This window comes from Bombyx mandarina, chromosome 17 (genome assembly GCF_030267445.1).
Source record: "Bombyx mandarina strain Sakado chromosome 17, ASM3026744v2".
Lineage (NCBI taxonomy): Eukaryota > Metazoa > Arthropoda > Insecta > Lepidoptera > Bombycidae > Bombyx > Bombyx mandarina.
This window is the reverse complement of record NC_143223.1, coordinates 5,740,300-5,765,028: the sequence shown is the minus strand read 5'-3', so window position 1 is coordinate 5,765,028 and position 24,729 is coordinate 5,740,300. Positions and strand designations below refer to the sequence as shown.

Below are 24,729 nucleotides of genomic sequence, written 5' to 3'. Positions count from 1 at the left end.
AAATAATACTTTCATTTATTAATAAAATCATTAAAAAAATAATTAAATACGAGACATTGTCGCGACGTAGAACGCGCTTAAAATAGAACTGCTCCTCGCGAAATTACAAACAACAAAATATTATAATGCGACCAAAAAAAAAAGCACATCAGTACTAAATTGCTTGTACAAAATAGATTGTACGTTACCCTATATAGACACAAGCTAAATAGCTCAATATTTAATTTCAAGTTTGGCGGTTTGTCTTTTTCTTAGAAGAATTCGCGGCCCTACTCATTTGTATTCAGTGGCCTCTCGATCCCATAGACATTACAATGAAAATGCCGCCACCCACATTGAAACATAAGCTTGTCTCTATCTAACTACTGTTCCGCCCTAAATGGGATGCATTGAGGTTTTGCCACAGAAATAGGTAGGTCTTGGTACAGTATGTGCTAACAATACCCCTACTACAATTACCGGTTAGCGATCGCGTTGTGCCACCCACTGAGTTTCTCGCCGGATCTCTTCAGTTGGTCACGATTCCGATCCGGTCTTAGATCCAGCGAAGCACTGCTTTTGTTGGGGGTAGATTAGCAATTTCGCTCAGACTGAGCCCCGTGAGCTTGCTTACTGACCCGGAGAAATCGGAACAGTCCCTCTACGCTACCGGGGATTATGTACGTAAAAAAATGTCCTTACACCGATGATAATATTGAATTGCACGATAATGATAAGATAAACCTATGTATGCTCTTTCACATTACATTGATAGTATGATACACAAACACAAAAATATACAGGGACATATACGATGTCGATTCTGTGACCTTCTAGTACGCGAGCCACGCTTTATGCCGCTGTGCCATGAGCGCGTTGAATTCTAATTAACCCAAATATAAGAAAAAAAGGTAAGACTGCTTTACGCAGGTATTTAAATTTAATTTAACTTCGTACAATTTCTGATTTTTTTATTTAAAACTAGCTGACCCGGCAGACTTCGTAGTGCCTTAATCGATAAACAAAAGACCTACACTTTTGTATAAAATAAACTTAAAACAAACAATAGGAATCCGTCCGATGGGGGACACATCAAAGGGAAAACAAAATTGTCATTTTTATTTAATTCCGAGCATTTTCAATATTTATCTAACTTTTAAACCTCCTCCGGACAAATAATTCAAGACCAAAATTAGCCAAATCGGTTCAGTCGTTCTCGAGTTTTAGCGTGACTAACGAACAGCAATACATTTTTATATATGTATATAGATACACCAGCCTTAATCATACCTATAACAAATGTGGTATAACTTAGGCTATCATTTCACAGTACAAATAACATGTTTGAAGTTTCCGAAGTCTCATTATGTATAAAAATTATGAGTGTGTCTCCAAAATGTTTCAAAGTTTTTGTTTACGTAATATTTTTTATAACTGAATAGTAGTAACATAACATTTATGATTGTAACACAAAACAAACGCGACGGTAATAAAAAACATGTGCAGAAGCGAACCCTTTTATTCTGACTCGTAAGCTAATTCTTTCTCTTTTTAGTGTCGCTTTTTCGTTTCATCAAACTTCTAATCACAAGGCTGTTAAAAAAAGTTTCACTTGAGAAACAAAAGCCCTTTGAGTTTACTTCGTCAGCTCTTTTCAAGATCATCTCATTTTGGAACCATTGCCTTAAATCTACTATTTTGGCATTCAACAAACGGATTCACAGTTGAGCGAAATAAATAAAAATACCTACATATATTGTTTTTCATACGACCTCCTGTAACAACCCGCGAGACGTTCTTTAAGTTAAAATACATCAAATGAATAATATAATTAGCAGTGCGCTATGCGCTAATATGAATTACAGAATGTAACTTCGTATGATTGTGATTACGATTTTTTTTGTTTTATCTCTTATTTAGAATAACTATCATTCATTTTATTAAATGATACCATATTGTTACATATTTAAAAAAAAACTAAATGAACATAGATTATATGCTTTAATTTCAAATTTAAAAAAAAGTATGTCGTCATTGCTGGTGAAGTTGTACCTTATATCGTAAAATAATGTTCTATAAGCACCAACGAACATCCCCGCCCGGCACTGACGTAAAAAAAATTAAACCCGAACCCTCGCGGTGCTTGTTCCCTTCGTTTTTGTGTTACGATCCCTCGGAACAACCTAACTCAGGGCCCTGTCCGCATTCAACAACTGGTACCCTATTATATTATGTATTTTCTGTTGGAAATGTAACGTTGTAAACGGGAACTATAGAACGTTACTTGTTATCGCTTCGTTTGTGAGCAGAGCAAAACAAATACGGACCGAGACTGTTACGTTATCTGCGAATTATTAACTACGAACAATGTGTTTTTGTTTCGTGAATGATTTAAGGTTTTGTTCTGTTCTGTTCGTTTATTTCGTATTATGTCTTAGTTAAATACGAATTTCGATTTAAAATTCCGTATATCTACACTACCGTTTAGACCTTTTTAAATTGATAACTAGGTACCTTGTATCTTATGTCAGAAATCAGAAATTATTTTAGACTAACTTAGCCCCAAACCGAAATAAATTATTTCCAGCTGTCCCTTTTTACTTTGTAATGATTTTTCTATTTCTTTTTAAAGTGTATTAATGTTATTTAACCAATAAGTATTATTGGGTTATAATATGATAATAAGTAAGTATATAATCTGTATAATAAGTACCTAATAATAATATGAAGAGCTAAATACGTAAGAATAATAAATAAATAAACTTTAATTCACTATCCACCCTTGGTTGAGCAAGCTTAGTTTTCAAACATCCCATTTTGTAATTTGAGGAGGAAATCATAATATTCTCAATTAATTTTTCGGAGGTATTTTTTTCGAATTAGTATCAAATAAAGCAGATTACATCAGATTACAAACAGCAATATACAAATCAAGGAGTTTCAGATACCAACATTATAAACAATACATCCGTTTATAGAAGATTTCCGGATTGTATAATGGCTCGGCCGGTCTCTACCGTAAAATAGGTCAAGGAATTCCTCCTTGACGCTGTCACCAGTAAGCCACATAGCTTATTCCAATAATTACTATCACGATAAATAAATATTTTGAGAACTTATCGACTTACTTTTTTTTGGCATCTTAATAGATGTCAAAGGGAATAATTCCCTTTATCGTGGGAGTCATTAATGACTGCATATCAAGTAAAAATTTGTATTTAGAAAGATGATCCCTGCCCACAGGATTTGGAGTATGGAATAGCCATATCATCTGTCGCGAGAATATCAGATGTCTTACCCCTTACGGACGTTTCAAATTCAAATCAAACAGTGCCTACTGGTGAAGCCACCCCACAATAGGGATTCTATTTATTGCCATTTTAAATTTGAAATTAATACCTGACCGAGCTGGTGGTAGTTCTTTGTTTTAACTATACGTCAATGAACTAGGATCACTTTTATGAGACCTGCATACCTATTTAGGTCAATATGAATGACCTATTTGAGATGACACGAACTAATCGCCTTGACCCATTTAAAACGGAGGTCGCTCTCATGACCCAGAAACCTGATATCCTGACGGACGGATACATAAGAGTTCAATAACCTGGATCATAACGTTATTCTCATATCTGCTATAGCTGAACATGTAGGCATAGCCAATTTATATTTACACATTATTTCAGTTGATAGGTCGTTTCATTATTATCTTTGGGGTAGGTATTATTATACACTATCTGGGTATTATTATACACTAGCTGTGATTATATAAGGCCTTCTTGATTTCGAGCCAGAGGACCTTTCGTTATGACATTAGTCTGACCTATTAGTCAGCAAACGGAGATGCGTCCCGACTTCTACTCCGTTCCCACGTACGAGTATTACAGTCGACTCTCAATAATTTGACGCGAGTTAATTTGAATTTCTGGTAAGCTTAAAGGTTTTCGGGATCCCATTAAAATTGTCGTCAAATATAACAAAATCAATATCCGTTGGTCTCCTCGATCATTAGAAGTTGAAGCAACAATGTTGCCCGTCAACATGCAATAAACACTGGTCGAATTAATTTTATTCCTCCTTCCCTCTTGTTTATTTCAAACACGGTTTTTTTTTTTTTTGAACTCTTGGTAATTTAAAATTTTTCACCGCGGTCCCTTGAGTTTTAAAATATCGACAGTCGGCTGTAGTATTACCACAACTAATTTTCTTAAAAATCTTTCCCTAATTTCCATCTAAAGTAATTAAGGTAGAGTTTCTCTTGAACCCGAATGTTTTTGTGCCATGATTATTATAGATTAATTGCAGACGGGAAGTATCTTCTCGAACTGTTTCATCTTCGATCTTCATTAGACGTCGGGCGACATTATTGTTGTCTAATTTAATAGAATATAATATCGCTCATTGTGTCGCATGCGGTGTACGATTACCGCCCAACAATATGTATGTTGAGACTTCGAATACGTGTGTGTTCATTAATGTTGGGTGTCTGTAGGATCCGGCAGCCTCTATACTGTAGGTTTTGATCACTGCCCTTCTTCGCTCATAAATATGTCGCAAAAATATATAATATATAATAGAGGACCAATCACACACGCCTATTTGGCCCCAAACTAATATTCCCTGTACCACGAAAAATTGATACATATACGTAGTAATATATACGTTTAATTTATATACTTATATAAATCTACAGTGGTTTTTACGGATGTTCTAACTAATATACTTATATATAACAACTGAACCATGCATCCGATTGACTTGAAACTTGGAATCCATGTAGAAAATACATGTACTTAATGGATAGGCTAATATTTATATGAGTGTTAGACTTCCTAATAATAATGACAATAAATAATAATGTTAATTTTAAATGTCCAAGGAAGCGGGCGAGTACGGCTAGTATATTATATTAATAAGTGATATTATAGCCCTCAGACACAAAAAGGTTAGTTGTATAAATGTTTGTGTTATCAGTTCTCCTTCTGAAAAGTCTTTAGCGCACCACGTTACGGCTTTCTCCATATTCTGCATTTTTTTGGTATATCATAAATTTTTTTACTGAATGATTGCAACATTCTTTCATCATAGTTTGTTCTCGTCTCATTAGTAATCGTGCTTTTTGGGTATTTTCTTTGTGCATAAGCAACTTCATGGTACCTAGTCCGCGCTCGTTCCATTCTTTGTCTGTAGCATCAAAACAGATTAAAAAAAAACTATTTATTTACAATTTATAAAACTTTCTCAATCCAGACTGATGTAATTGAAATAACATTTAACTATTGTATATACTCATAAATTATCTCATCGTAATTATCGAGTTCATCTAGAAACGGATTTGTTTTCAAAAAAGTCTTCAAAGATTCTACTGGTGGTAGAACCTCTTGTGAGTCCGCGCGGGTAGGTACCACCGCCCTGCCTATTTCTGCCGTGAAGCATAATGCGTTTCGGTCTGAAGGGTAGGGTATCCGTTGTAACCATACTGAGATCTTAGAACTTATATCTCAAGGTGGGTGGCGCATTTACGTTGTAGATGTCTATGGGCTCCAGTAACCACTTAACACCAGGTGGGCTGTGAGCTCGTCCATCCATCTAAGCAATAAAAAAAAAAGATTATAATGAAGTTCCTTTCGTTATTTACCCAGAATAATCTCGATTTAACTACCTACTGATGAAAAACGTAACTATTATTATACTAATAACTGGGTAGTTTATAAGTACCTACGATGTAAATAGTTAACTAATGAACTTATTTTGGTTATTCATCGAGTTTTGTAATTAATTAATGATGTATAAATAGATAAAGCTGAAGGAAAATGACGTCTGTAAGGTCTCGATGCCCAAAATAGTTAGAATTTCCCTTTATTTATTCATAAAACTACATATTGTGTGCTTATAACGTGGACACCAATTGATAATTAGCCTTCGGTTTGGAAAACCTAGTAGTAATGTTTAATACTGTACTGGTAGTAGAAATATTTTCTTGTTGTCAATAAATTTAGACAAACTCATACAGTAAAGAGTGACTCCGGCGGCCTACGGACATCGGCAATGGTCAAATTGTTGCTTTACTATAAATAGGTTTTTAATGTATAGTAGAATAAATAAATGTAGAAGCGGTCTGTACTACTTTGGTGTCTAATTGTTTACTTACAACAGTCCAATACGGGATCACGTATTTTGGGAAAGAATAGGCTAACAGAAAAGCTAGAAGAAAAAATAAGTATTTTCTGATCGATTTAAAATACCACAATGAGGTACCTACGTGGTTAAGCACCTGGTAATAAAAGTAAAAGACCAATAAATCGAAATTGAACATTAGGTAATTTAATATCAACATTAGAATCCGGAATACTCTATTACCTAATTAATAGTGTCTTTAACCAAACGTAATAACCCTAAATCGATCGGGATAGGCATCGATTTTTCAACAGAGAATGCTATAGAACATAGTAAATAATTTGTAATAAATCTATAGCGATCTACGGCGATAATGACGGCGCCAAACTTACAATTTCTACACAGTATACAAAAATACACCTAAATTTAAGAGGGATCAGAGCACAAGGCGATCTATCTATCAAAACAACAAAGCCGATTGGTGTGACGTTTCACCCCGGTGATATGTACGTCCTACTACCTAAATGCCTTATGTACACCGCTAGTTACTACTTCATGACTACTCTGAGCTCAGTGTGTACTGCAATGCAACGGAAAATATGCGTGTTTACCAAAGTCGTTTCGGTAGAACGGTGTCGTGTGTTGCGTCACGTTTAAGGAAATTGATAGTGCGCCGAGGTCGACGTGACTAACATTTTCGCTTCTTGTGTTCATTTGTGATTAAATTTTCATTTCTCTAATTCGTATTTAAGTGTGGTGCTGTGATTTACAATCAAAATGAAATTTATTTTATCCCATCCCGTTCCTCCCTGTGGGTGGAGGCCAGACAAATGTCCGACGTTCAACACGCCACGCGACCGACATAACCTTGTGACGCCAAGTGAGTATATTTTTTGTACTAATACTCGAACGTCATGAATGCAAAAACAGTGTAAACGCAAATTAAAATTAGATTTATCATTAAATAATCAGTTATATTTGTTTTAAATTCATACATTTTGGTCAAATATATCGGTCCCAAGCGTATTTCGAATATTATTATTGAACGTCATAGCGAGGTTCAGTCGACAAGATGGCGGCGAGTGGGGAGAGGGCGCCCAGTTGGCCAGGTGCTGCCGCCGCGTCGAGTTCGGCGCTGTAGTCAAACTAAATACGCAGTGTTGTACATTTAGAACGTTCACAATGGCTACCGCGAAAGACACGTCTACTTTCTTTCTGGAGGCAAATGCAAAAGAATTCGATAGTGTATTAAAGTTGTATCCTCAGGCGATTAAACTAAAAGCTGAACGTAAAACAAAAAGACCAGATGAGCTCATAAAATTGGACAATTGGTAAGTACAAACGTCTTTGAAAGGAGAAAATGCGGCCGTGGCGTGTCAATGAACTTGTATTGTGTGTGTATCCGTGCAAACTGATTTGATAGCTACCTCCCTCGCGGACTGCATCTCTAGTCCGCGGACGACTCATTTAAAACCACTGCGTCACGTGGGATCGATGTCAAATTGACACGATCGTTTTTCCTGAAGCCAGTGTGGGGGAAATTATCGCCGCGCTCAGGCGTTATAAAATGGTGGCTGTCCTTTACGTTTCATGACTCGTTTTAATGCATTTACGATCACGTTTACGAGCGTTTTCTCAATAATACGTTTAAATTCTCTTATTAAATAGCATTCGTTATAATGTGAATACTACGAAAAATAAACACTCGAAAATTCTACTGATAATTACAATGCTTTGTTAACTACTGAACAAGTCATATCCGTTCAAAATGGTGACTTGCTTTTAACTTTGTTAGCTTTATTAATGATTTTTGACTATAACATATTTAAGGGACTGTCTGAAATTTCAATAACCATACTTTACCATGTTTTCATACATAATTTTAGTATTTAATTTAAAAAGTTTAAGCGTCATTCACAAACAAATGACTCATTGAAGCATAACATAAGCTATTTACAGAAAACTGCAAGCCTATCATTGTTTAATTAATAAAAAACATAATTTGGTTTATGTAATGACCGGAACTTTTTCTGTACTATGCAATTAACATGACAATTTTTTTTATTTTTTTTAAAACTAACCTTTAATATCTTCATATGGTATAAGGTTTACTGGACGCTAAGCGATCATCAACCCTAATGGATTTAGGTAATACCAATAAAATCATAAATAAGATTATATCATACCAGATTCATGTTTTACTAGTCAGGAATTTTAATATAATTTATAGCTTTCCCAAAAAACATTAAAAAATTACTGCATGGATATTTAATTAGGTACATTTTATAAATTAGCACCAAAGAGCTTCATTTAAATTTGAATTGCTCCTTTTTATTAAGTTACCCAAAAAATTGATATTTTTAGATATGGATTGTTCTGAAGAGACCTTATTTAAATTTTGACATGTTCGAATGGAACAACGAATTCACCAAATACCAAATCACAATATTTTTTTAGTTGAAACCGGCTTAAAGATAAAACTATTGCCATAAAGAAAAAAAATCACAATTTTCATATTGTTATTAGTTTTAAAAAAAAAACATTTAAAATTAAACTAAAAAGCAACAATCAAACAATTATTAATTGTCAAATATTAGAACAATGTTATAAAATTATTGTATTATCATCAGTCCTTGATACGCGCGCAAATTTCCATGTTTATCGGAATTCTTAAAGCTGGAAGAAACTACATTAAAATATTGCCTTATATAGATAGATCATCAGACAGGTAATTTTAATCAGAGCATATTTGAAGTAAATACTATAAAGTTTATTCACACACGTATAATTACACGTGCTAATATTTTATCTATACATCGAAATGAATGAAGGACCTCAATAAATAAACACGGAAAGCTGAACAGAATTATTAAAGAATAAAAACAGACTGTCCGTATTCAGAGCTCTTGCAAGTCTGTTAAAACTGTGTATTAAAAGACACATTGTCGCTATACTGCGTTAAAACACCAGATGTTTCGTGCCTCTAGGTACATACATGTGCTAAGGCGGGATAATGTTGCACTATATAATGTAAATAATGTCGTACATACTCTTGCACTTGTTCAATATTTACTTCGAATCGTTAAGCACAGGTTTTTGTTTATTGCATAGATGGATCAACTTTCGCATAGTACACTTGGATTTAGTTGACTTCCGAAGCACATAGGCATCATGAATGCCTCTCAACTTGAAGCATGATGCCTAATTTCTAATTTTATACTAGAACGGCTGTACCTGCAAACGAAATGTATTAATGCTTCGCGCTAGAAATAGGCAGGGTGGTAGTACCTACCGGCTTACAATAGCCCGTCTCAGCAGTAATTGCACAAATTACTGTTATTACTTCATCGTGGTTGTCTGTTGAATTCGAAGCCTGGCATCGTTTGATGCGAGTAAATCAGGCGTCTGATCCTTTAGGCGACGACGACTTCAGACAATTGATTAAGAAAGTACAAGATTAACATCACAATGGGACGACGTCTTTAAGGTGTATTTAATTCCAAGCATTCATTAAACTTCTAGGAAGATTAAGATCAATGGTTTCGAGACTTATCATTTATAAAAAAAAAAACCATTTATTTTTCAGGTATCAAAATGAACTTCCCAAGAAGATCAAATCGCGGGGTAAAGATGCGCACATGATCCACGAAGAACTTGTCCAGCTCATGAAATGGAAACAGGCCGTAAGTATATCTCGGTTCGATAAAAACGATAAGATATCGATACTAATCGATAATACTCGATGGCGAGTAAACGCTCTGTTGTTGACATTCTCTATTTTGTTTTTTTCCTTTATTGATGCACAAAATAAATTAAAACCATAGAAATGATAAGTTTAAATATTTAATATAACAACTAATAGTGATATAATAGTGATGCGTAGAGAGAAGATGCATGTGACCATATAGGAGACCTATGAAAAGAGAGGTCGACCATAGAAAACATGGATGGAGTGTGTGAATGACGATATGAGAGAGAGAGGAGTGAGTGTTGAGATGACGGCTGATAGAAGAGAATGGAAGAGAAAAATTAGCGGTGCCGACCCCACCTAGTGGGATAAGGTGGGGAAAAAGAAGAAGAAGAACTGAACAGATGCCTAAATAACTTGTGTGTGTATATATGATTATATACATGTATATGCAACATACATACGCTCTCACACGCACACAGCCGCTATTGATAAACAATTCGCCGATATAGAAATTGTAAAAAAATACATATTTAAATACAATTTTGGTTTAAGGTAATTTAAAATTACGTTGTTCATCTGAGAATCCCCTAGAACGTAAACTCAGAGAAATCGTCGAATAGGCAACCGAACAACAATAAAAATGATATTGTTGATATTGCCCACTGAGTTTCTCGCCGGATCTTCTCAGTGGGTCGCGTTTTCGATACGGTAGTAGATTCTGCGAAGCACTGCTCTCGCTAGGGTCAATGCTAGCAACACTTCCGGTTTGAGCCCCGTGAGCTCACCTACATGTTAGGGCGAAGCTGAAATAACCTCTCAAGGCTATCAACATAGGTAGGAAAAAAAAGTTGATAATTAGCGGGCGAATCTCGCATGAATGTGGACCGGCAACTCTCTCTCTCTATCTCTTCAATCGGTCCCTCATTGCTGAGGATCGCGACTCCGTCAGATTCCGTTAACTAGCTGACTCCATCGATCCCGTTCTGTAGCTTGCTGGAGTGCATCGCTGGCAGGTATTTTCAGTTCCTCCGCTATTTGGTCCGACCACATCGCTTTATTATTCCGCTACCGCCGTTTCAAGTTTGCTAAGAAAATGGAAGACTATTGCACAAGCCACTATTTGTTAACTATAATTTAAATTATTCATTAACTATTTTGAATTCCGTACAAATTCAGAAATTATGCAACATTTTTTCTGTTCTCACTTTTAAATGTGGACAAATTTAAATTAAGCTCTTACGATACTTGTTATACCTATATCGGGTTCACGTTTTTATTCACACACAATTAATTACCATTATGCTAATGAGGTTTTATTTAAAACTAAAAACTTACGATTCTATTTTTTTTACAGTTCATTTTGATTGTGGTTCTTAATTTAAATTAGTAGTACTACTACTACATATAATTATATGCATTTTACTCTGATAAAATTTGAAACGTGTTCAGTCACGTGATCAACTTAAAAATACCAATACAGAAATACTATTTATTTTATTTATTTAATGAAATTAACGATCACAAACAAGGTTACAGTTTCGAACATCGGGAACCACGAAAACCTTTTAAGGCATGGGTGTGGTATAAATTCGCCCATGGATCAGGTACAATTCAAAGCAAAAGTTACCTATATGACAATGCTATTTTCATATCAATAAATAATTCGACATACGAACTAGCCCATAGACACAGCCTACTGAGTTTCTCGCCGGATCTTCTCAGTGGGTCGGCTCCGGTGTTAGATTCTGCCAAGCACTGCTCTCATTAGGGCTAGTATTAGTAAATTCTCTCGTTGAGCCCGTGACTTCACTTACTAGTACGTCCGTAGCTAGAATAGACCATTAGGCTAGTAACGATTAGCTAATAAAAAAACTGCAGTGTTATAAAGTGCTGCTAAAGATTAAAGATACTATTTCGGAAGTATTACTGAAAAGACGAACAAATCGTTTCGGAGTTATTTCAAAACGATGTTACTCTTTAATACAATCGCACACCCAAAAATATTTGGACCAAAGTATTCAATTTTGATTGTCCGTATAATATGTTCAATGTAGGATTCGCAAAAGAATCACTAACATTAATCTCATTCGTATCATTCTATTAAGATACTTAATCAAAAGAGTTTTTATAAATGAAATCAGCGATTGCGATACAACTCCATCACAATTGTATATTGTATATCGATCGATGAATACAATTCGCAACGTTTACAAAAACATTAGGAATAGAAGCGACGGTAAACTACTTACTGTATTAGTACGTTTGACTAGTAAATTCGTTACTAAGAATCTTCGAGCAAAGTAGAACAAATACATTATGATCTTTTAGCACTATTTTTTATGCTTAAGTATTTAATTTGTAAAACTACATACAAATAATTGTATATTGGGCTCTGTCCGTTCCTAAGTCGAAACCCACAGTCACATCCCACTGAGTTTCTCGCCAGATCTTCTCAGTGGGTCGCGTTTCAGATCCGGTGGTAGATTCTGCGAAGCACTGCTCTCGCTAGGGCCAGTGTTAGCACCACTCCGGTTTGAGCCCCGTGAGCTCACCTACACGTTAGGGCGAAGCTGATATAGGCTCTCAAAGCTATCAGCATAGGTAGGAAAAAAACCAAAGTCGATTTATCCGATGTTTTATTTAGTGCGGGCTGTATGGCCCGGTTGCTGATGATAAAGAAAACTTGTGCTGTAATACATGTAAATGTACTACAGTAATTACAGTAATGTAGTAAATGTATATTTCTATGTTGAAACATTTGACACTTTATGAATATAATAAACACGTCAGCTTGTGGTGAAAAGTGAAAAAAAAAAAAGAAAAGGATACCAACAATGTTGCCAGTCATATGATTTTATTTTCCATACTAAAATATTGGAGTTGCCAACATCCAATTATGCTAAAACTGGATACGTGATCCTCTGAGGAAGGTTTATATTTTAGTATCATTAACGTGGGGTAGGTGGCGCGCGAGTGGACCCATGAAATCGATTGTTTTCATATTAGCGATAATCTCAGCCCGGAGCGTAACCATGATTAATTAGAAAAAATAAAGTATACGAGCGACTAACACAAATAGAATATCTACCTTTTTTGCAGAACTTATACGTTGCTTTTGTTATTTCCAACGCTTCGAATACTTTTCAGTTTTCGTGCTCATTTGAATAACTGCCCTCTGTTTTTTTTTTTTTTAAATATTTCTAAACTTTTACTATTAATTTCACATAAAACGAACGAATAGTAGTTTCAGGTCATCGAAGATAATCCAAACAATGATGTATAATATATAGAAGTATGTTTCTTAAAGGATTCACTATAAACGGCCCTAAACTTAAACATTCTTGTAAATTATTGGTAACGGACACACGCATACAAGAATAGGTTACCTAAAGCCAGACCTCGAATAATTATTTTCTTTACCAAAGAATTGACAAAGATGGGGAACCAAAGCCGGCGGAACTCCGTGGTACAAGTCACATAAAACAACTTTTATAATATTAACTAGCTGTACCTACCCGTCCGCTTCGCTGAGCATTTAAAATTAACATTATTATTTCTCACCCCCACAAAGATTCTCATCATTAACGCCCCCGCAACTGGTGTAGGGAGTCCAACACTCATATAAATATTAGCCTATCCAGTACATGTATTTTCTACATGGATTTCAAGTTTCAAGCCAATCGGATGCATGGTTCAGTAGTTATAACGGAACATCCGTAAAAACCACTGTAGATTTCTATATTAGTATAGAAGTCAAATGCAGTCACATAATTTCCTTTGAAAATTTGTTCACCACAAATTTCTCAAGTCACGTTGCTAGAACACGAAACATGAATGTTGCAATAACATGCACTCGGGGCAGTAGTATATAATAAACAACGCGCAGACAATACGAGGTATAATTAAAGCGCGAACAATGCCTTGTAAATCTAAATTTCTGTTCGCAGAGAGGAAAATTCTACCCGCAGTTATCGTATCTGATAAAAGTGAACACGCCACGAGCTGTGATGCAAGAGACGAAAAAGGCCTTCCGCAAACTGCCCAATATCGAATCCGCGATGACCGCTCTAAGCAATCTTAAAGGCGTGGGAACGGCCACAGCATCAGCGTTATTAGCTGCCGCTAGTCCAGAAATAGCACCGTTTATGGCTGACGAATGCGTTCAAGCAATCCCCGAAATGGAAGGCAGCGATTACACAGCAAGGGAATACCTGAATTTCGTAAGCCACATACGAAACGTCTGTGATAGGTTAAACGAGGTGAGTTTAATTATCTATATATTAATACGTGAAGCAAAAACTTTGTATCCCTCTTTACGAAAATTGCGCGGACGGAGGATTATGAAATTTTCCACACTTATAGAGAATATAGAGAAGAAGTGCACAATGCTAATATTTTTTTTAAATAATGCATAAAAGATACATTAAATCAATAAAGAAAACATTACACACACTACATACATGTATTTGACGCACACACGCATTCATACTATTTATTGTCAAACTTTTGCTCTTGACGTCTGTGATCAAATTGAGAATAGATTAAATATTGTTTGTCTTTATTAATATTTTTTTATAGTGTAGCTTTGGCGAAATTTGTGATTATAGAAGTATAAAATACAATCATAATAGTGTACAAACTTAGAATTCCAATTAATTATAGTCGAATTTCGACTACTGCGGGACCTCTAGTTTTTATTATTGCTGTAAGATAGATAAATCACATTTACCGTTTTGATTGTCTAGTTGTTTACGTAGCCAGTAGAGATCACACTCCGGGACACATAATATTATAGTACCATCAATTTTCTTTGTCTTACTCTTGGTTTTACTCGTGGTAGGACCACTTGTGAGTCCGCGCGGGTAGGTACCACAACGCTGCCTATTTCTGCTGTGAAGCAGAAATGCGTTTCGGTTTGAAAGTTTGGCAGCCGTTGTAACTATACTGAGACCTTAGAACTCATATCTCAAGGTGAGTGGCGGCATTTACGTTGTAGTTGTCTATGGGTTCCGGTAACCACTTAACACCAGGTGGGCTGTAAGGTCGTCCACCCATCTAAGCCATAAGAAAAAGAGCATGCGAATCTATTAACAAATTTCATATAAATTAGCGTCAAAATAGTTGTAGTTAAATGTTGATTTCAAATGAATTTAGGTAATATATGAGCCCAAGTTCAGTTCAGATCGTCTATAGTTGATGATGAGTAGTTTTTAAATTAATTATAGTCAAAGCCGTGTTTTTTCCCTAATTAATTATTGGTAGTCCGATTGGCTATTCCTACTACACGGGGCTCACCCTGGGAGGACGCGCTACCACTAGCTTTAGCTAGAGCAGTGCTTCAACGAATCTACCGCCGCGGATCCCTAAACCTTCTGTACTTTGTAGGAACAAAACGGCTGCGGCAAGAAATGGTTTCCACACATGGTAGAGCTGGCCCTCTGGACGCACAACATTGTGTCGGACTTACAACCACAGTTATTAGGGAAAGAGCCCAACAACCGTCCGGCTGCAAACGGCGGCTCCCCCCTTCCCAGTGACGAGAGCAACCTAGAGCCCCCAGCGACAAACGGTAACGGTAAGTTACGAAAATGAGAGGGAGAGAGAGAGAGAGAGAGAGAGAGAGAGAGAGAAAAACAATTCGATCCATTAAATACAAAAAAGTACAATTGGCGGTTTGGTTTTTGCTACCTAAGCTGATAGCCTTGCGAGGCTATTTCAGCGTAACCTTAACTAATAGGTGAGGTCGCGGGGCTCAAACCTGAGTCCTGCTAACACTAATCCTAGCAAAAGCAGTGCTTCGCAGAATCTACCACCGGATCGGAAACGCGACCCACTGAGAAGATCCGGCGAGAAACTCAGTGGGCTCTATTGGCGATACAAACAGTACAATACGTACAAAAAAATGCTTTTTACATGTCTGCGAAAATTGTACGCTAAACACAAACGGTTAAGGTTGACATTATTTTAAGGTTGTATCGGGAATGTTAAAACAATGATGCTTACAAAGCGTGCAGTGGAGATTTTCACAATTAGCGGCCATTCACGACACAAAAGCACACAATAAAACTAGTTCTATTGGGAAATTGAATAGCGGTGTTGATTGTTCTGCGTTCTAAAACGCTGTAAATTATATTCGAGTTATCTTTTTTTTCCCTGCCTACCGGTCATCGTTCTCGTCGGACCCGTTGCTTGCGATAAAGGGTTCGGCGAGTAAATTAACCCACAGACACAGCCCGCTGAATTTGTTGCCGGATCATCTCAGTAGGTCACCGCGTAGATCCGGTGGTAGATTCTGCGAAGCACGGCTCTTGCTAGAGTACGTGTTAGCAACATCGTCTGGTTTGAGCCCCGTGAGCTCACTAACTAGTTAAGGTTACGCTGATGTGGTCTCTCTAGGCCATCAGCTTAGATAGGAAAAAAAATCCCTACCTATTCACTGGTAGCCTAAGGGACTATTCCAGCTACGCGCGGACAGGTAGGCGAACTCACGGGCACAACCTGAGAGAATTTGCTAACACTAGCCCTAACAAGAGCGGTGCTTCGCTGAATCTACCACCGGATCGGAATCGCGACTCGCTGAGAAGATCGGGCGAGAAACTCAGTGGGTTGTGTGTGTCTATGGGTTATTTCGCTTTTCGAACTTTTCGTCGTTATCTCTGAGTACGAGGAGGACGGAGATCAGCGCGTGAAGCTAAAAGCACCTAAAATGATCCCTACGTATCTCTAGTTCTGCAATATTTATTGTATTGTAATCTATTGTAACTATACTGAGACCTTAGAACTCATATCTCAAGGTGGGTGACGGCATTTACGTTGTAGATGTCTATGGGCTCCGGTAACCACTTAACACCAGGTGAGCTGTGAGCTCGTCCACACATTTATGCAATAAAAAAAATATATGTTGCATTTATTAACTTATAAAACAAACAGACAGTTCTTCTCTTTAGCCGATCAGAAAAATTGGTTACAAAGGATCATGATAAAAACTATGGAATTGCGCGCTAGTTTATACAGGTCACCCAGTTCACGAACTGTGTTCCCGACTCTAAACTAGGTCAAGGACGCGCCTTTGTATGCAAACTGAATTTACTAACATTTAAGCTTATACCTAGGAAATAAAGTTATCGCTCACTACAATGTTTTCACTTCGAGCTTGTACAAACATGTTAATTACTATAGATACTTTATAAATAGGTTTTTATAATCGCTTAACACAGCCCACCTGGTGTTAAGTGGTTACTGGAGCCCATAGACATATACAACGTAAATGCGCCACCCACCTTGAGATATAAGGTCTAAGGCTTCAAGTATAGTTACAACGGCTGCCCCACCCTTCAAACCGAAACGCATTACTGCTTCACTTCAGAAATAGTCAGAGTGGTGGTACCCACCCGCGCGGACTCACAAGAGGTCCTACCACCAGTAATTACGCAAATTATAATTTTGCGGGTATGATTTTTATTAGACAATGTTATTCCTTCACCGTGGAAGTCAATCGTGAACATTTGTTGAGTACTTATTTCATTAGAAAAATTGGTACCCGCCTGTGGGATATGAAGACCCGCTGCGTCGCTCAACACGAATGCACCGGACGTCTTATCCTTTAGGCCACGACGACTTCGAATCACAATAATGCCTTAACATCGAAAAACTCAGTAATTCGTCTTTCAATAGTGCATTGTGAACTTTCCTTACTTTTTTTTTTCTATTTTGAACGGGGCATTCTCGCGTGACGTCACTGCATAGGTTTTTCGCTGATTGCTAAACATATTGAATACCAAAGAACAAAGGTAAATAGTGAATATATACATAACAAGAATCAGCACTGACCTAACTCTAAACCTAGTTATTAGTCCTTTAACCTTCAAAGAGTTATTTCATTATATTACAAATATTATCATTTACTTCTTTAATGTAACTTAATTAGGGTTCAAAGTCAAGTAATAGAATACGTTCAAAGACTGAGACTAATATTAAACGATAAGTAATTTTTTGAACGTATTTTTGAAGTTAAATTTTTAAGGCGAGACGTGAAATTACGCCTCTGCCTATGACTGAGTTGTGATGTGCTTTCTCGTTATTTCATGAGACGCGATTTACGATATGATAACTGAAGAAACGCTCACAACAGAATTTTATGTTTTAACATTTAACTAACTACTAGTTGAAGATTTTATTTCTGATAGTCATTTCCCGTTGTATCATCATGGATAATTCTTAAACAAGCAAATCAAAATACGGAAATGTTGTGATAATTTATAGGAGTATATCCGTCTCATTCGCACGGGAGCTTTTTTTAGCGCGCGTTAAAAAAGCGTTCAAATAGAACAGATGCATTTCCTAGTATACGTTCATACGTCAGCGCTTTTAAAATGCGACGCCTTTTTATCACGCAGTGTTGCATTTTGAGAGCTAAGTGTTGGGCGTTACAGATTACTTCACATCGAGAACGTTATAAAAGCTCCAACGCCGGGTTTTAACGCAACATTATTAAAACGCCCGTGCGAATGAGGGCTTACTTAGTTATTGGTCATCCCAAATAATTCCTTAATTCCGTATATAACACATGACGGACAAATAGTTAGGACATACAAGAAAAACGTCCGTATTTGCTCTTCGAAGCGCCGATTTATTATTATAAATGCTAGTTTACAAACATTTATGCATATAAATGAAAACTTGTGAGACATTGGAAAAAATTTAAGTAGGTATGTGGTTTCTGTGTACCACCGTGTGTAGAAAGAAAAAGTGTAGCAAACTTAAATCGCAATCAGATCTGAGTTTATTTCCAGCAGACCACAAATACATAAAAATAAGATACAATACAGTTTATAACTGTACAAAATAAAGTAAAAAAAAAAAACGATAAACATTTGCTAAATTTTAATCTCTTCACGAGGTATCGTGAAACGGCCATGTATTATCCCTGTCACATGTTTATCAGTCACGAGAAAATTGTGTCACTGACCTATATATAACCTTTACATTGCGTGTAGTCCAAAGAACCTCATTCAAGTAAAATTAAAAAAAAAAACCTAAAATCACTAAAACTTTCACCAGTTTTAATTTTTTTTATGAATTTTTTCTTCTCTTCTTCAACCTGTGACCACCCAATGCTGAATGTAGGTCTCTTTATATGCACTCCATTGTTTTCGGTCTCTTGCTGTTACCATCCAGTCCCTACCAGCTATTTTGACCAGGTCAATGCACCTTTGTTTCACAATTGCACACTTGGTTGTACAATTGGTTGTCTGCCCACATTTTATTGCATAAAAAAGCGGTGACAAAGATACCGCAATATGAAAGCGACCAATGTTTCACAAACATTTTTCATCGTTAAAGCCACCGCAACTGGTGTAGGGAGTCCAACACTCATATAAATATTAGCCTATCCATTAAGTACATGTATTTTCTACATGGATACCAAGTTTCAAGTCAATCGGATGTATGGTTCAGTAGTTATAACGGAACATCCGTAAAAACCACTGTAGATTTATATATTAGATATAGATAGCTGTCAAAGGGGAAAACGTGACTATAATACGGGACAAATAAACAGGACGGTAGTTTCTACTCGTTTAGGCTTACCGTATACCTTTGTCATAACTTATTAGGTACGTTACAATTTTTATGAATTCAGTTGCCTTATATAGGGTATATGAAATCAGTGACTAGCCTTAAGATCTTTTTCAAGCTGTTTATAGAGTACATGAAAGTACGAGTATAATATTCATAACTGCGAACTTAGAACACAAAAGGTGACAACCCTAAGTTCCAATGACTTTTGTAAAATACCTAATTCCTGTTGTATGCCTAAGACATAATGCCGTTATCTTTGTTACAGGTAAACTCGTAACGGACTGCGTGAATGAGGATACCACGACGTCGTGCACAGAGGACTCGATGGACGCGAAAGCTGCCTCCCCCTCCACCCCCGCCACCCCCGCCACTCCAGCGTCACCCTCAGACAACTCAGACTCTGCAGTCAGCACGCCACGAACTAAAAGGTATATTTCTTCCATTTTATTGTTATTACACAACAGAAGCGACTAAAGTAGTAGAGTACGCGTCACTTAAAAAGAACGCTGGCGGTCAAGCTGCGCACTAACCTATTTATCGATGTATTTGGTGGAATGAGGTGCGGCGCGGAGCGGGCGGGTCACCTGCCGCATGCTTGCCCGTGTGCTATTGGTTCGTCAGTCGACCTTTGCTTTCCGCGCTTGTTTCACGTTACGTTCGTTCTCAAAATACTATCGCGCACATAAGTTTTAATTACAAAATGGTTTTACATAGAAAAGTGAAAAAAATGATTTATGACGTATATCGTTTTATGAAGAAAGAGGCTGATAATAATGCAGTTGATAATTTTAAATAATGCATGAAACGGACCGCAGTGGCAACAAAATGTTCCCGAGTCTAATATAATTTTTAGGGTTCCGTACCTCAATAGGAAAAAAACGGAACCCTTTGATCACTTTGTTGTCCGTCCGTCCGTCCGTCCGTCTGTCTGTCTGTCTGTCTGTCTGTCTGTCTGTTCGTACTCAGATTAAACATTATACGCAGAAATTAAACATGTTTTTAATTCTATTTCATAAAATTCTATCTAATATATTATTTTTAATGTACCTACCATGTACGATCTTACCACCGTACAATTTTATTATAGTTAAGGAATGCCGACCAGTACCAGAACGTCATGCTTACTCGCGACGCGATCCACTTTCTGCCGCGTGACAACAAATAATATAATATGAATTTAATTACAGTCAAGAGAGTGCATCACTAACAATCGTACAATTCACATCAAGAGAAATTGTCATCTTTATAACTTTACCTAAACTTTAACTTTCATAAACTACTTTAACTTCAAACTTATGATATCTTTCTGCGCTCTCCTGTAACATGTAACTGCATACAGCTACAAGAGTACACAACTACTAAACTGTACATACCAATAACCAATATACGAAGCCGCGAGCGAAAGATTACTTCAAAAATAAAACAAAAGTACTCAGTATTTTCGTGCGCGAGTGTATCCATGCGCAAACACACCCCCTCCACTTTCTTCCAGCGTTCTTTTTACGTGACGCGCGCTCTACGCTTCTAAAACAAAAGTAAGAAAAAAAACCATATTATCGTCTTCTCCCAATAAAACTATTTAATCTCAAAACTTACTAATTTTACAGGAGAGTGTTTTATAGGTTTAACATGTGATATTTTAAATATTAATCATCTTTGCAAAATTAATTTTTTACCAGTTAGATTAAAATTATGTATTAATTTTGTTAACAGTAGTCAAAACATAGGTAAACCTAAAAAATAAAAGCTAAAACTAAACTGCGCTCATATGACAGTATTTATGAGTAAAATACTGGTGATACCAAATGATTCCGCATATTAACTCATTTTCGAATATTTTAGGAAATTGTACACTTTTAATGCGAAAAAACGATATGAATCGACTATTATCAAAGGCGGCAATCTGACTTTTGGACAATGTTTTGAACCGTATTCTTTGAAGGAGACGATTATATTCAAATAAATCTGTATTGACATATCAATAAAAAATTTTTGTCCAAATGTACAGATTGCCGCCTTTGATAATAGACGACTCATATATCGTCGCTGTCAAACCAAAATCTGCCATGTGAATCTGAAATAGAGTTTTTGTATTTTGAATTAACGAGTAAAAACATTTTCGTATAAAATTTTATATGAAGATGGATTTTTAAGAACTATGTATATCAAATGAAAGCTATAGATAAATATTAAAGCTATAGACAGACACATAACAGTTTTTTATACGGTAGATAAGGCTGTGAACTATACGATAAGGTCAAAAAGTAAAAAATCTCAAAGAGTGCACATAGCAGATTTTGGTTTGACAACGACACGATATGTATTTATTTATTGGAGGATACAAAGACTCCTTACAGAGTTCCTTGAACCGTTAGTACTATTCTTCTTTGGTTTCAAGGGTGGGGCAGCCGTTGTAACTATACTGAGACCTTAGAGCTTATACACAAGGTGGGTGACGCATTTACGCATTATAGTTGTCTATGGGCTCCAGTTAACACCAGGTGGGCCGTGAGCTCGTCCAACCATGTAAGCAATTAAAAAAAAATCGTGCGATTCACTTACACATCGATTGCATTGTTCCAGGCAATTGGAGGAAGGTAGTTCGGCGGAAGAAAACTCACTGGGAGACTCGTCTGAGGCCACGCTACCTAACATCGCAAAGAAACTAAGGAAAGCCACACACTGACACCCGCGCTGTCCCCCACCAAACCCCTCTTAAATAACTTCATAGACTTAAATATTGTACCTAGGTAATTTATTTTCGATTCCGTTAAATTTTAACTTAGAACTAAGTTAACGAATACCGGTCGGTTTTTGTAAGTTTTATAGGGTATTAATTGATAATTGATTAATTGAATACTAATTAAATGTTTTTCGGATGTGTTTCGATGGCTCGTCGGGCGTCTCCTTCGAGAGTATGAGATTGTACAATATATTATAAAGACGTGAGTGTAGTCGTGGCTCGCGACTGAGAGCCCAGCGTTAGTTTACGTTTGTAATGTTTCGTTTTTTTTTTGAATGTATGAAAAGTTCGTAACGCGCGAGACATTCCACTAATTGTAAAAGTGATATTTCGGCGGCGAGGGTCCTCCGCCGTTACCGAGTTCCGGTTTGTGTTCGAATGGTCTCGTCAATCTTCAGTTTCTATCGAAAAGGTTCATTCATATATTTTTTTGGAAGCAAGCACGATCATAGTACATTACAAGACTATAATTCACATGAAAAGTTACTAGAATACGAGCAGAGCGAGAATATTTTTGCTCAACACGAACAATTTATGTAGGGCACGTAAATAGTGACGTCATTATTCAATAGTCTGCCCTCCTCTAATGTGAAAACGCTGATGAACGCGGTGAACAAATTTTAAGACAATCAGCCAATACGCTGTTTTTTTTTGTCATATAAAGGGTATTTCGAATAAAATTAACCCCGATATTCTCGATTGCTGGTATTCAAGAACCGTCCTTATGTAGATGGCCGTAAGATTGGCGACTCCATCCGAGGTCAGGAAGCCTAATCGACCAGAAGGTCGTCACACTCACACCATTGCCTTATGACACAGTCTGCCCGCAGAGTTTATATGCAACAAGAGAATACAAAGGTCGTGTTACCCGGGTCCCGGGCACACGGGCCCACAATGTAGTTTTTAATGAACAAATATAAGATATTAATTTTATAAAGTCGCATTTTTATTTACACTTATCCCTTCCCTTGCATTGTATATAATATATATAAATATATGTTATAATTATGTATAAAATTATTATTATGTATAAATATATGTTATAATTGTGAATTAATTGGTTACCGATATTGTTATGATGCTACAGTAAGAAACTTGCCACCCAGACCAGCTCTTAATTGCCATAATAGAGCCGCTTTCCCACGGTGGCTTCGCGGCAAAAAAAAGCAAAATGCTGATATATCCATTAGAGCTTTCAAAATTCTCAATGATTATTACATATGAGAAAATAATAACCAGCAGGAAATTTGTGAGGAAAATAACCAAGATATTGTGCTAGTGTAATAATAACATAAGTCAGTACTTCAATGGTTTGCAAAAAACATTCAAACTTCATGGACAGTGTCGATGTTTTCGGGTGAACTGGCCGTGACATCCCAATATATCAATTTTAGTTGTCTCATTGGCATCAGTACATAAATCTGATATTTTTTTTTACCACAATTACATATCCAGATTCGCGATATTTTAGCCGTATACGACGTCTTGTGAGTCCGCACGGGTAGGTACCACCACCCTGCCTATTTCTGCCGTGAAGCAGTAATGCGTTTCGGTTTAAAGGGTGGGTCAGACGTTGTACTGTTAAAACTGAGATAAAACTCATTTCCCAAGGTGGCATTTACGTTGTTAATGTGGGCTCTGGTGACCATTTAACACGAGTTGAGCCGTAAACTCGTCCACCCAAATAGCAATAAAAAATATGTAAAGGAAAATAATAAATAAGAATCCATTTAAATTTTGCATATAAAAATATGTAATTTTAAAATAATATTGTCGATACATTGATATTAAATACCTAAAGGACAATGCCCATTTTCTTTGGGCGTTTGGGCCCCTAAAAAAAGTTATCGTTACATGATGGTTTTAACTTAATTTGATAGACAAAGAAATATTCATATTCAGAAAACGATTTGTACCTATATTCTCACCCTAGTTTAAGAGATATCTGTTTTTTTCTGCAGCTAAAATTAACTTGTTGTTTTCTTCGAAATCAATAATCGCTCTCATCATTAGTTACAGTGTTAAATAAGTTCATTGTGGTTAATGTTGCTAGAAATAAGCCCTTATGTACATTTTATTATAATTATATCCTCATAATATTAATATTAATTGACTTCATTGACCCTTCTTTCGGAAATGAAAATCCGGAAGCCGGCAACGATATTGTTGTTGTTTGGTTTTTAAATTCGTCAATAGGCAGGCAAAGAGCGTAGCCTATACAGCCTAGTCTGTCGTAGTTATATTATTTTCATGTCAATAAAAAGCCGGTGTATCTCTTTTTACGAACAAAACAGTCACTGCTATGTTAGCCATAGTTTTATTCAGTGGCGTTTAATACACAAAACAACACCCAATTTATATATTATACATCACAATAAACTATTAAAAAAATATTAAAATAAAACTTCAAGTGACGCTTCACTCGGGTTGTTGCCAAAACTCTCTGACCATAGATAATAAGAATGAGTAATGGTGGGCCATTGAGATGTTTACTAATGGAATCATTAATGTCTAAAACTATTAAATAATTCATGGTTTTAAGTAATAATTATTATTACAATATATAAATATTGAATCGAACAAAAATAAACTAAAAAAGTCTGTGAACTATTAACTATTT

General features: G+C 36.3%; 1 protein-coding gene across 2 annotated transcripts; it reads left to right on the top strand.

Annotated features, from left to right (window-relative positions):
- The first annotated feature begins 6,547 nt into the window (after positions 1-6,547).
- Positions 6,548-23,046, top strand: Amun (protein amun). 2 transcript variants are annotated; one of them, XM_028188064.2, is made up of 6 exons: positions 6,548-6,976; positions 9,683-9,779; positions 13,735-14,046; positions 15,173-15,362; positions 19,632-19,794; positions 21,950-23,046. In XM_028188064.2, exons 2-6 carry the CDS (start codon positions 9,735-9,737, stop codon positions 22,050-22,052), a joined length of 813 nt encoding a protein of 270 aa, XP_028043865.1. In that variant the 5' UTR covers positions 6,548-6,976; positions 9,683-9,734; the 3' UTR covers positions 22,053-23,046. The 2 variants fall into 2 exon arrangements, with proteins under 2 accessions (XP_028043865.1, XP_028043863.1); XM_028188062.2 differs by lacking the exon at positions 6,548-6,976 and adding an exon at positions 7,250-7,427.
- Positions 23,047-24,729: the final 1,683 nt, after the last annotated feature.

Excerpts from the sequence above, each read along its gene's own strand:
- Amun (XM_028188062.2), top strand. The coding sequence starts at position 7,279 with ATGGCTACCGCGAAAGACACGTCTACTTTCTTTCTGGAGGCAAATGCA. Across the intron at positions 7,428-9,682 it reads CTCATAAAATTGGACAATTG|GTATCAAAATGAACTTCCCA; the intron begins GTAAGTACAAAC and ends TTTATTTTTCAG. Across the intron at positions 14,047-15,172 it reads TCTGTGATAGGTTAAACGAG|GAACAAAACGGCTGCGGCAA; the intron begins GTGAGTTTAATT and ends TGTACTTTGTAG.